At 41.2% G+C, this 12171-nt stretch overlaps 1 protein-coding gene across 3 annotated transcripts in view; it reads left to right on the forward strand.

Annotated features, from left to right (window-relative positions):
- LOC118418162 (polycystic kidney disease protein 1-like 2) overlaps positions 1 to 8030 on the forward strand; it is an 18635-nt gene extending 10605 nt beyond the window's left edge. For 2 of the 3 annotated variants that reach the window (XM_035824001.1, XM_035824015.1), the window contains 16 exons: positions 114 to 332; positions 484 to 591; positions 827 to 1005; positions 1174 to 1239; positions 1676 to 1783; positions 2422 to 2635; positions 2888 to 3011; positions 3112 to 3339; positions 3491 to 3547; positions 3832 to 4019; positions 4405 to 4482; positions 4808 to 5047; positions 5214 to 5382; positions 5670 to 5852; positions 6063 to 6401; positions 6635 to 8030. In XM_035824001.1, the coding sequence (XP_035679894.1) occupies positions 114 to 332; positions 484 to 591; positions 827 to 1005; positions 1174 to 1239; positions 1676 to 1783; positions 2422 to 2635; positions 2888 to 3011; positions 3112 to 3339; positions 3491 to 3547; positions 3832 to 4019; positions 4405 to 4482; positions 4808 to 5047; positions 5214 to 5382; positions 5670 to 5852; positions 6063 to 6401; positions 6635 to 7497 (3363 nt within the window). In that variant the 3' untranslated portion in view covers positions 7498 to 8030. The remainder of the gene's footprint in view (positions 1 to 113; positions 333 to 483; positions 592 to 826; positions 1006 to 1173; positions 1240 to 1675; positions 1784 to 2421; positions 2636 to 2887; positions 3012 to 3111; positions 3340 to 3490; positions 3548 to 3831; positions 4020 to 4404; positions 4483 to 4807; positions 5048 to 5213; positions 5383 to 5669; positions 5853 to 6062; positions 6402 to 6634) is intronic. The other variant, XM_035824008.1, reaches the window with a different exon arrangement.
- Positions 8031 to 12171: the final 4141 nt, after the last annotated feature.

Consider the following 12171-nt stretch of genomic DNA (forward strand, 5'->3'; position numbering starts at 1 on the left):
GATCATGCTTTTCCCCAATGGTGGATGTCAAGGTCACCTTTTCAAGGTCACAATACCGACACAATCATAGATCCATGGAACATTCTTTCTAATTTTTATCTCTTTCATAATAGGTGGGTCCACTGTCAAATACCACCCACATCCACTGCCAATGTGACCACCTGACCAAGTTTTCTGGATTCGTGCCCCCAAACCCACTGCGATTTGACAAAGTGTTCAGTGCCAGTATTACTGAAAACCCTGTTGGACTTATCGCCGTCCTCACAGTTTTTGGACTGTTTGTAATGGGCTGCCTTCTGGGGAGGAAGGCCGACAGGGCGGATCTTCAGAAAGTAGGCATCATTTTGTTGAAATAAATTACCCTGGGTAACTATAATAGTATTAGGATCATTTGAATTGAGTTAGGAAGGAATCTGCTTAATATATGATCTTCAAGATTGAGCTAATTACAGCAGTCACATTGCAGAATTATGTTATTTTCAGATTGGTGTTACCATACCGACCGGTCTCCGGCTGAACTCTGATCCTGAAAACCATTACGTCATAACGATCTACACAGGGTACAGAGCAGGTGCTGGGACTACTGCACAGGTACAGCTTCATATGTATTTATATACAGCTAGTGTGTGTATGCCAGAAGTTGATAACAATTCCTCTTTATCTAAAGAGAAAAAGACACAGAACAGGAAATCACATGAACACTGAAAATTTGCCTTTTTTTGTTGAGATGCATTATAAACATTTAAATGAAATTTATACTAAATATTTTAATTCATACTGGATGTATGATGATGATGGTTTGTTCAAGTATTTGTATGTGTACCAGGTTTCCATCGTCCTGTTTGGTTTTATGGATGAGAGCGAGCCCCTCCACCTGTGTGACGACAGGCGGGTGCTGTTCCAGAGTGGCAGCGAGGACTCCTTCCTGGTGTCCACGGAGAGACGTCTGGGCCCGCTCACACACGTCCATGTCTGGCACAACAACGCTGGCTTCAGCCCTGGATGGTAAAGACAACTAAACCCTTCTGCTTGAGACCAAATAATACTGTTGTGGCAGCCTAGTGGGTAGAGTGTTATGCGTACATGTAAGAGAGTCACATAACACACGAAGAATATTTCATGGCGTGGGAGATAGTATTCATGCTCTCCAACGTGTCTGACCAATTTTTGCAGGTTTCTCAGCAGGGTCGTGGTGAAACATGTACGTTCTGGTCACCAAGACTACTTCATCTGCAACAAGTAAGTAGTAAAGCTACACTTCATTTTAGTCAACAACTTGAATTCAACATATTTCACCATCAATGATTTATATAAGGTATAAAGATAACTATTGCTAGCTTGAATTGGAAGAATTGAACTCATCATGTAAGCTGTTAACTGTATTGTATTGTATAGAAAGCTACCCACACACACATTTTAAACCAGGACATAAGTGTGACAAGTTTTGTAGAAATCACAATCATACCGGGTGTTGATTCTCAACCACTTTTTTCTGCACTGGGTCCCTCTCTTTCCCTCTATCTCCTTGTGTCCACATGGCAATTAATGCTCTTGCCCTCTCCACCCCCCTCTGGGTCCTACCAGTACTGTATGTACATTGTAAAGGGGGTAGAGATTACTCAACATGCAACAATTTACATGTAAGTGTTAACATGTTACCTTTTCCACTTCTAAGGTGGCTCGCATTGGAAGAAGGTGATGGCAGAATCAACCGTATGGTTTTTGTCGCGAGTCCAGAAGAGATGGCCAACATATCAAACCTGATAATGAGCAGGATGTCAAAGTTGGTATTATGTAATATTAGGAAATTTACCACAATGAGAGGCATTTCCTTATTTTCCTACATTAACTTCTCTATATACATATACAAGTTTACACTTGATAAGCTAACGGTGACAACACATCTATATGTCCTTAAAAAAGCGATACTGTTTTCTAATCGCAAGCCTGATAGAAATAGAATTAGCTGCAACTGCACTAATAACTAAGGGTACGGGACATTTTTGGCCACATCCCTTGTCATCTCTCTCATAGCATCTCTTTGATTTAGCGTTTCTGTCTTATACATATATGTATAAAGTGACTAGCCTCCACTAGGCAAAAGGGGGAATTATTGGCCATGACAGTCAGTGTGTTTGAATTGAAGGCTAACATTTCCCCATTGAAAGGCTATAAAATTGACAGTTATTACCAAATACCAGACTAAGTAATACTCGCTGGCTATAGGGAAAATATTTACCAGGGGATTTTGGCCACCATAGGGTTCCATTTGCTGGCACAATCAGAGGGGGGCAGAATATCCTGGCTAATTATTTCCCATTTGCCAAATTTTACAATGATGCCCCCTTAAGAAGGTATTGTGGAGGCTAAGCCAAATACAGTCTCCCTAACCTTTATGAACGATTCCCCCTACATTTACAGAGACGCCCATGATGGCCACCTTTACTACTCCATGGTCGGCCGTCCCGCCCGCAGCAGCTTCAGCCGTGTGCAGCGCCTGACGTGCTGTATGTGCACGGTGTACTGCACCATGGTCACCAACATCATGTTCTTTGGACAGGGAGACAAGTTTGACCCACCAGAACCCATCAGGTTCATGGGCGTGGAGTTCCAACTCCCGATCAGCTTACCTGAGGTGAAGTGTTTGTGTTTCTTCTGTTACTAGGTTTGTTTGTTTGCTTGTTCGTTTGTTGGTTGCTTGGTTGCTTGATCTATTTGTTGGTTGATTCGTAGTTTGATGTGGTCAGGATTTTACCATGGTCACTGTTGACCAAAGGAGGCCATATAGTGTGGTCAGTTGGTTGGTTCGTAGCTATGGTTTATGCTGACTAAAGGTGAACATTAACAGCAAACAAAACAATGTTGTATTTCCATCTGTTCTTTCCAGATAATGATCAGCGTTCAAAGCGCTGCACTGATCCTACCCGTGATGTCTGTCATCGTGTTCCTGTACAGGAACGCATCACCTCGGCCGCCAAAGGCCTCACCTAAAGCACTCACAGAGCCACACGGTATGCTATCTCTTTGCTTTGTGTTTGAATTCAGTCACAGAGGTACATAGAAGCCAAGAAAAGTCTATGTCATTGATGTTGTGTACGTCTGCTCTTTTAGTGGTTTACCGTGGACAAAGGTCTGGCACAACCTCGGTTCTTCAGCCAGAAGAAGATTCATCTGACAAACCAACCAGGACACCCTCACAGCCTGTGAAAGGTGCAGTTGCCCTGCCATCCAGCCTGGCCGAGAGGCGTCCCACTGTTCGCCACCTCCGCCCAACTCCGACTAGGACTGACCCGGGGGCAATCGAGGTCATGATGCAGGAGAGATCCTCTGGGTCTTCAGGTGGGACGTTCTGATATCCTCTTGGTATAGCCAGCTTGAAAAGATGCTGATCTCTTTATACCTTGCCTTCATGATGTATTGTTTACAATCCTATCAGAGTCACTGATATTTGTGTTCTAACTCTGATATTGCATTGTATTCTATTCTATAGATATGAACATAAAACCAAAGGCTGGATTCAAATTACCGTGGTGGGCATCGAGGCTAGGTAAGACATTTTAAAATGTACTATACTAGTATAATGGTTATATTATGATAAATTATTTTACCCTGTTTATTCCTTTGTGGTTGCTTGATGTCACTTTCATACCATAAATCTAGGATTGTAAATTTCAAAACTGGATGAGACAACAACAACTTCTTTGTTGAGTATCCTGCATTGGAATAATTATACATAGTACTGCGCTTGGACTTTTTGGATTCTATGGAACAGAATAGTGCTCAGTACTGTTCTATCAATTATAATTTATTTTCCCACTGAACCTATACCAGCCGGAGCACTAGCGTGGTCTGTGAGCTTTGTGGCAGCGTTCTTCGTCGTGCTGTACTCTTTGTCGTTCAGCCGTGCCAAGGCCGAGGCCTGGCTCATCACTTTTGTCACGTCGTTTGCAACAGACATGTTCCTACTGCAACCTGTCAAGCTGATGGCGGCTGCTGTTGGCATTGTCCTGTTATTCAGGGTAAGTGGGACAGCAAGCATTCTAGGGAAAGTGCACCACAGTGTTGCAACATTTCATTTTATGAACACCAGCTTTATCAAAACACAAATTCAGAGAAAATACGATTTAGTACAATCCTATTCTATACTACCAGCCTTACGATCAATTCAGGCAAATGTGCAATGAGATTGATAGCCAGCTAACTCTTAGCCAGCTAACATTACTCGACATTCAGACGGGGGTTCAAAGCTTAGGGCGTACTGCAAGTATCAAAACCATTGGATGATTCTTTGTGAGGGACATACAACATATGGTGATATGAGGATTGCACTTCTAAGATGTAAAGATCTTCTTATTGTATATAAACGTTGAATACAAACGCTAACCCTGTATGTTCTAACTTCAGAAACCCGCGAATGATGACGACCTGCCACCAACTGCGATCACTGATGACGAAAAGTGCCTTGACATTTTGCCTCAACACGTAAGTGGAATCGCTGTTCTATACGTTCGATCAATCTGTGGCATTGTATGGTGTAATAGTATCCTTAGGGTATTTGGCACAGAACCCTGAAATCTTAGGCTGAACCCTCTGACATGCCCTGACACTGTTCCCCCAGGAAAGGTACTTAACACAAGGTGGAAATGAGTACTAACTTTCAGTTATAAAATAGGGATGTTGAAGAATAGAAGTGACCCCATGTGCCTGGCTAAATAAGATATGAGAGCCTAAGTTAGTTAACACTCTTGGATAGTGTTATCCTCTGTCTGATGTTCTACTGCTATACCTTTAATTTTTTTTACTTTAGCTACCTTCTGATAAAATGGGTACCAAGCTGCCCAGTGATGATGTCCTTGCTGAGGACAGGGCACGCCGACTTCGGAAGAAAAAGGTCCGCAGCGCCCTGAAAGAGGTCCTGCTGTACGGCATGTTCGTGTGCGTTCTCATGTTGACGTCCTTTGGCGAGCGAAGCAGTCATGCGTTCCACATGAACAAGGCTATCAATGGTTTTGTCGTGGATGGCACTGAAGGCGCTGCATTCTCTGAGGTAAAACAGCTGTTTGAATTTGAACTTAGTCTGCTTTAAAGGGTCATTCGAATAAACATCAAGAGTCTCTTTCATTAGGGTTAGTATGTAAGTAGGCCTTGTAAAGTGTAATATCCAACCCATATGAACTATTTTGTTGCTAACAAATTATGCTTTATGTTTGCAGATATCAGACGTGACTTCATTTTGGCAGTGGGTGGACACCACCCTGATCCCTGCTACCCACTCCCCACCATGGTACAACCGTCGGGCAAGTAACCATACTCTGCACCTTCCTGATCACATGACACACCTCATTGTTCCACTACGGTTCCGCCAAGTCCGCATGAAACAAGGTTGGTGATCGCTTTCAAACACCTTTGTCAGGGTTGAATGACCCTGTCACTTTGTGGACAATTGATCTCCCTTATTAAGATATGATGTCACAAACTGATGAAGGGCACCAAGAAGTTGATATTGTTCACCTTCTCTGTTGATGATTTCCTTCCAATTTCCCTCTATTGGTCACATATGCCAAGTTGGGGCCAGTTCAAAGTTATTCTCAAAGTAGTTTGATATGCTAAGATGCTAACTTCATTCTCCTTCCAGTTAGACTTATAAATGGGTGTTTAATACATTGCAGAACAACAATGCACCATTCCGGACACCATGGAGAATGTATCAGCCAGCTGCCTCGATGGCTACTCTGTACTTAACGCTGATACTTCCAATTACAACGGCAGCTGGGATGCGGCAATTGAACCAAATTATGACAACAGCACAGCGCAGTCCCCATGGCATTTCACATACGGAAACGTGACTGATGGTGAGTATGTGGATTTGTCACACATTTATAACTATTGCTAGATACCCATCTAGACATAGTGATTTCGGGTAATTTGGCATTTCTTAACATCTTAACACAGTTCCAGTAGACCACTTACATCTTTGACAACAATCCATATCAAGCTCTGGTCCTTAAATGGTGACAACCATGAAATAATACCATAATACAATGGTCCTTGAAAACCTTCAGGTTTTGCATACATCGGAAAGCATGGCACCTACGCCACAGGTGGCTATGTAGCGACTCTCAACTGGACATTTGACGGGAGCGTCGAAATATCTACCAGTCTACAGAGTAAAAACTGGCTGGACAAAAAGACCCGAGCGGTCTTCATAGAGATGACGCTGTACAATCCCCATGCCAACCTGTTCTCTGTGGTCGTCATGGTAACAGAGTTTAGCATCACAGGACGCGTTTCCATGGCAACTGAGATGACGACCTTCAGGCTGCATCACAAGGACCAGGTGGCCCTGCTTGTCCTGCGAGTAACCATGGCATTCTTCATGCTCTACTATCTCATCGTAGCAGGTACAAAATCTTATGTGTAGCAATATTAGCGTTTAGATTATTTCCTTACCATTCTAAGGTAAAGTGAAAGTTCAGGCAGCAACATCAAAATACAAATGCATGTAAATAAAGAGACAAAAGTGCATTGCCTCAAGTAATGTGTATTGAACAGTAAGTAAACTTAATCATTGTTAACCAGCATTGTTATGACACTGGTTAGATGCATCATTCATTTTCTACTTTGCCCATTGCAGTGATGAACTTCAACACGCGACCACTACAGTACCTCACAGAGGCGGGGAGCTGGTTGGAAATCTTCATCATCTTCAGCACTGCCGCAACGCTCAGTCTGTACTTCAGAGCTCAGGGCGTCATCGACGACATTAGTGGACACGGACATGAAGACCACGTGTTTGAGAGCTACCATAAAGCAGCCACGTGGTATCAGATGTACACTTATTCACTGAGCTTTTTAATTTGTTGTTCCCTGATCAAGCTCATCCGCTTGCTGAGGTTCAACAATCATGTCTACAGCTTGATGAATACGATGATAAAAACAGCAAAGCCATTATTCAATTTCCTTATCATGGCAAGTATCATCTTCACGGCATTTGCTCTTGCTGCTAACCTAACCCTGGGCCTGAATTTGATGGAGTATAGCACTCTCCTGGCCACCTATGAGAGTCTGTTTGGTATGATGTTGGGGTCATTTACCTTTGAAAGGCTACAGGAGGGCTCTGCATTATTCGGACCAGCCCTGTTTGTGTTTTTCCAATGTACCATCCAGTTTTTCCTGCTCACCATGTTCATGAGTATCATCATGGATGTGTACTCTGAGTCTCGAGAGGTTGTAAATCCTGACCAGTTAGAGATCATGCAATTCGTAGAAGATGAAGCAACCGAGGCTATCAATAAGCTTAGGTCTTTTGCAAAAACACAAAAGGAATGCCAGCCAGATCTAGAAAAGATTCCTCGAATGACCCTACAAGAGCAGATACAAAATGCCATGGTAGAAATGGAGAAACAAAATGCCATGGAGGAAGTGGAGAAACATCAGCGACCAAGAGAAAGGCGCATCCATTTTCTCGGCAATGATGATGTTTATGTTCGGAAGTAAGGATTCGTTTGGCCTCCTTAATTCTTGCAGCTAAATTTCACCACTAGGAATCTATTTCAGATCCTTGGATTTCTTTTCTAAAAGATTCCTGTAAAATTTTAATTTGCTCCATTTCTCTATCTCACCAAATTTCTGTGCAAACTTTTAAGTCATGTCTTTGACCCTTTATGATAATACTTTCGAGAATCCTGACTGTATCTTAAAGTTAATGATACTACCAGCTTAGACAAACTGATCTGAGATAAAAACAATGACTTAAACATCAAGTCTGGCAGAAGATCACCTGGCTAGTCGGGAGTCTGCAAATCACCGACATGTGACTTCCCTACCAGGATGAGATTGAGGGTGATGTCCTCTTGAAATGACAGATTTTGACACCTAGCCATGCCATGAATATCCGAGTCAATGTTCCCAAGTTCAGAATGTCAGAATCACCCAAATTTTTTACTAATCCACTCCAGTCTTTGTCAAAGAATGGACATTCCACTGCTTCTGTGATGCCATGTTATGTAGAAAACACACGTGACTCGATGATCAGTTGCAGAAAGTCTATGGCACCCTCCGTCTCTGATTTGACTTGACTTTATTCAGGTCTACATTACGTCTCTGATCTACATTACATCTACATCTACATCATCAAAGCTTTATACTCAACCATTGGTTAATACCGACATCAAAATATATACATGCATTGATTTGACAATTACTTGATTAATAACGACATCAAAATAAACATGAATTGATATGGCATTGACTCCATTTATACTGGCATCAAAATAGATATGAATTGATGCGACAATGACTTGATTTAATTTACTGACATCAAAATATACATGAATTGATATGTTAGTGATATGATTAATATGGTACTAATGGTCGAGCCATAATGATGAATGGTGTCATTGCACAACCAAGACAACTAAGGCAATCTCAACGGCATTATTAACAAATGAATGATAAAGAGTACCCGTCCAGCAAGCATGTGTTGCAAATTTTAACTCTTATGTACCACCATCAAAAATGTATGAAGCAACTACCAGCAAGCTTCTTCTTGATGACAAAATGCTAATCCTGATGATTAGAAATTTTCATGAAGGACTCAGTGGGCATACTAGATATCGACTGTAGTGACATTTATTGCATGTATTTGTTATAGAATGATGTGTGTTTTTTGAATCTGTGTGCTGATTGTATATATGTTAAGCCTCCAGAATCTTTGAATATGGAATTAATTTTTGTGTGTTTTGCTTTCATATAACGTTATAGTCAAACCTGGCCAGGCAGCCACCTGGTGCAATCAACTGCATCCAGCCAAACGCCACATCAAACAGCCAAACGCCCTATTCGACTTATTCACATAATTCTTCCCTCTGCTTTTAACCAGCAAACTAACCACATATCTTGACAACCAATCATCCTCTTACCGTCCCCTTGTGATTATCCGATCAACAAACAAAATTGGGGATGATTGCTCAAAAGACTGTAAAATCAATTAAGCACATTCTATCATGCGAAGTAGAAAATGAACCAATCGAAATTTTGGCAGAAAACCCCAAGCACACATTGACAAACATGGCTCTGACATTTGAACAATATATTTATTGAAATTCATGGTGTTTATGCATGTCAGCTGTGGATATCACTTGTAAGTGCTTTTCCCCCCGGAGTATAAAGGTATAAATTGTGCAAATGTAACAGTTGTTGTTTTGTTAGCCAACCAGTCCATTTGATTGGAGCAACCCTCCATACCACAAACTTTTCCCTCAGACCCTTTGGTGGCTGAGACCAGGTTTGACCGTACATCTACTTGCTCAAAACATGCAGTCTTCTGGGTCACGGATTGAACGAGCCAAAACGTATCCACAAGGTGTGATTACACGTGGTTAAAAGGAAAAGGAAAGTATCTGTTTTGGTGAGGCCACACCAATTTACTTTCTTGGTTCACGGATTTTTTCATAAAAAATATGGAGCGAGAGGGCGAAATAAAAATAAAAATTGTAAAATGGTTTTTTCAAAACTTCTGTGCCATAATGTGCACGGCAAAAAATGTTTCAACATTTTTATACTTTACAAAAGTCTTGCTATTGTTGTAATTTCCAATTTGCTCATGCAAAATATCCGGGGCCTAATGACCCAGAAGATAACGTGTGCTCTTTAGGAACCTTTTGGATAAGCATCTATTTTACGACAAAATTGTTCATGATTGATAAGAGTTTAAAGATTCAATTGGAGCCATGTACATGTAAAGTAGCCTGGAATCCAGCCTTGTTAGCTTTGAGCCACTCCCGCTGTAGCGACCTTCCGAAGCGGACCAAAGCGAGCAAGGCTGGGTTTCAGGCTAATTGACTAGTATCGTCAAAAAAGTTCCATTTGGTTGGTAAATCAATTCAACATCGTTTCTTTGGTTGAAAATGTCGTCTTCTTCATGAGAACAGCAGGAAGCTTAAGGTTTTTTTAAACACCTGTATAGTAGAGATGAAGTTGTATGGCTAAGAAAACTCAAATCAAAGTCAAATCAAAGTCAAATATTTCCAACGATGTATCACTGACAACACTTCTATTCCAAGATGTTTATCTCAGAGACTGTATCACATCTGATGAGAAGAAAAGAGGTGTGGCTAAGAAAACTCTGTTGTGTCAAAGTCAAATATTTTCAAAGATGGATTAATTTCGAAGATGGATGAATTATGATATGTTCATACATTCTATTGCGTATTAGAGAGGCCAATAGATAAGCTTATATGTTATTTTAAGCCTCTTAACTTCCTGACTTTCCTTGCTCCATTATTCACAATATGCTGTATCTACACGTGTGTGAAAATAAACAGTATAATTAACCGATCTTGACTTTCACTTGTACCTTCGTCAAACAATTATTCCCATTAACTATGGAAGGCGTGGTGTTCGCTTCAACGTAGTTGAGATATGGCGCAAATACAAAGTCTAGTCTCCATAGTTTATCCCTAATGTATTATTATAGAGGTTGCAATTAATTGAGCAAATAATGTCCTTCCAATTTGCATGAATAACATTTACCTTGATTAATGGCTTATCATTATTGCATGGCTTTCTTCTTCATTAACCAAGTGCTTATGAAGACATCGCTGCATAACCAATAGGAATGGAGGGTACCGGTTGTGATTGATCCACACAACCTGTCTATATAATGATTAGCGATGAAATGTTACAAACTTCCAGGGTGCGATCAAAATAGCGGTTGTTGAGTATGTCTTGTTTAACCCTGGTGTTACTTCTATTATGTTGGTAGAGATGACATTGGACAGTAATTAGCAACAAACTAGCCTGTGTTTACACAAGCTCTCTGAGGGCCGGCCGCTAGGGGCGCGATTTTAGTCAGGCTAGCAACAAACATATTTCAAACATACTCTTTTCAAGTGACAAGTGTCCCCTCGTTTGCTACAATGTTTTTTTTTTCTAGCGTTGAAAGAAGGAAGCCCAAGCAACAGATCAGCCACCACTCAACAAAGTAATGGTAGAGTTTTACCATATCTTTGAATAATAAAACAACAGAGACGCCAATATGTGGTGTGTCCCATATTCTGAGTCAGCCTATTATTTAGAACAGGTAGGCCAGAATTAATGTGGACTTTTAAAAGAACTGCCCGGTGCACAAATAGCCGAGCGAAAGGTGGCCATGGGCCACTGAGCATTAGCCAAACCAACCCATCGGACGACTGCCCATATGCGGTCATTGACCCCATGAATGCAATTCTTTCCACGCATCACAAGGTGCGCCGTAGGCTGTTGTAAGCGTTGAAATATGTCATAAATTCAGTCATCAGATACATCGCAGACAGATAATGATGCAAACTGGTGAACCTTGATTTATCTTAGCGATGATATTTACGACTTTACAAACACATGTTCTGGTTTGATGCAACCCCAGCCTTGGGCTGCTATGAGGAATGCCCGATGGACTATGCTTTCGACATTTTTGCATTTTGCGACTTGCAGTCGCAAAATGCCTTCTGGCCAGTGTAGTCGCCGTTGTGATGTTGAGATGAACGGACCTGTTCAATCCATGCCAAACATTTGTATACCTGTTAAAACAGGCATTTCTTCAACATGTTCGCACTAGCGCAGTGGTAAAGTTTACGCATTCTGCATTTCTTCAACATGTTCGCACTAGCGCAGTGGTAAAGTTTACGCATTCTAAACCAATGCACCCGGTTCGAATCCGGGGAGGTAGATTTTTTTCAACTTTTTTTTTCTTTTTTACATCCATTAAAATACTAATTTTTACATCCATTTGGCCACACCAATTTATTTCTTTGGTTAACGGATTCGCCGCTTCGTTTTCTTGCCGAATAGAAATAAAAATTAAAAAAAAAAATTAAAAATGCCCCGCAACAGAGCTCACTCAAAAACAGGCAATGTGTAGTGAAATTTGCTGGCGTCTAGATCTGCTGCAGTTCAGGCACATATGTGAATCTCTCCATGCGCCAATATCAGGTTTAGTTACTCTGTTCTATTTATATGACATTCTAATAACTAGAAAAAAACGTTCACACACGCAAACATTGGCAAAATGCCAGCTTTTTTAAAAGCACTTGTTTAAAGTGGAATGCAACTGGCTCCTCGATGGTATAGGACAAAAGGTTGAGCTTTTGTATGACCAATTTCTTCTTTATCGATGTTCTGAACGGGCCAACT

Source organism: Branchiostoma floridae, chromosome 1 (genome assembly GCF_000003815.2).
Source record: "Branchiostoma floridae strain S238N-H82 chromosome 1, Bfl_VNyyK, whole genome shotgun sequence".
Lineage (NCBI taxonomy): Eukaryota > Metazoa > Chordata > Leptocardii > Amphioxiformes > Branchiostomatidae > Branchiostoma > Branchiostoma floridae.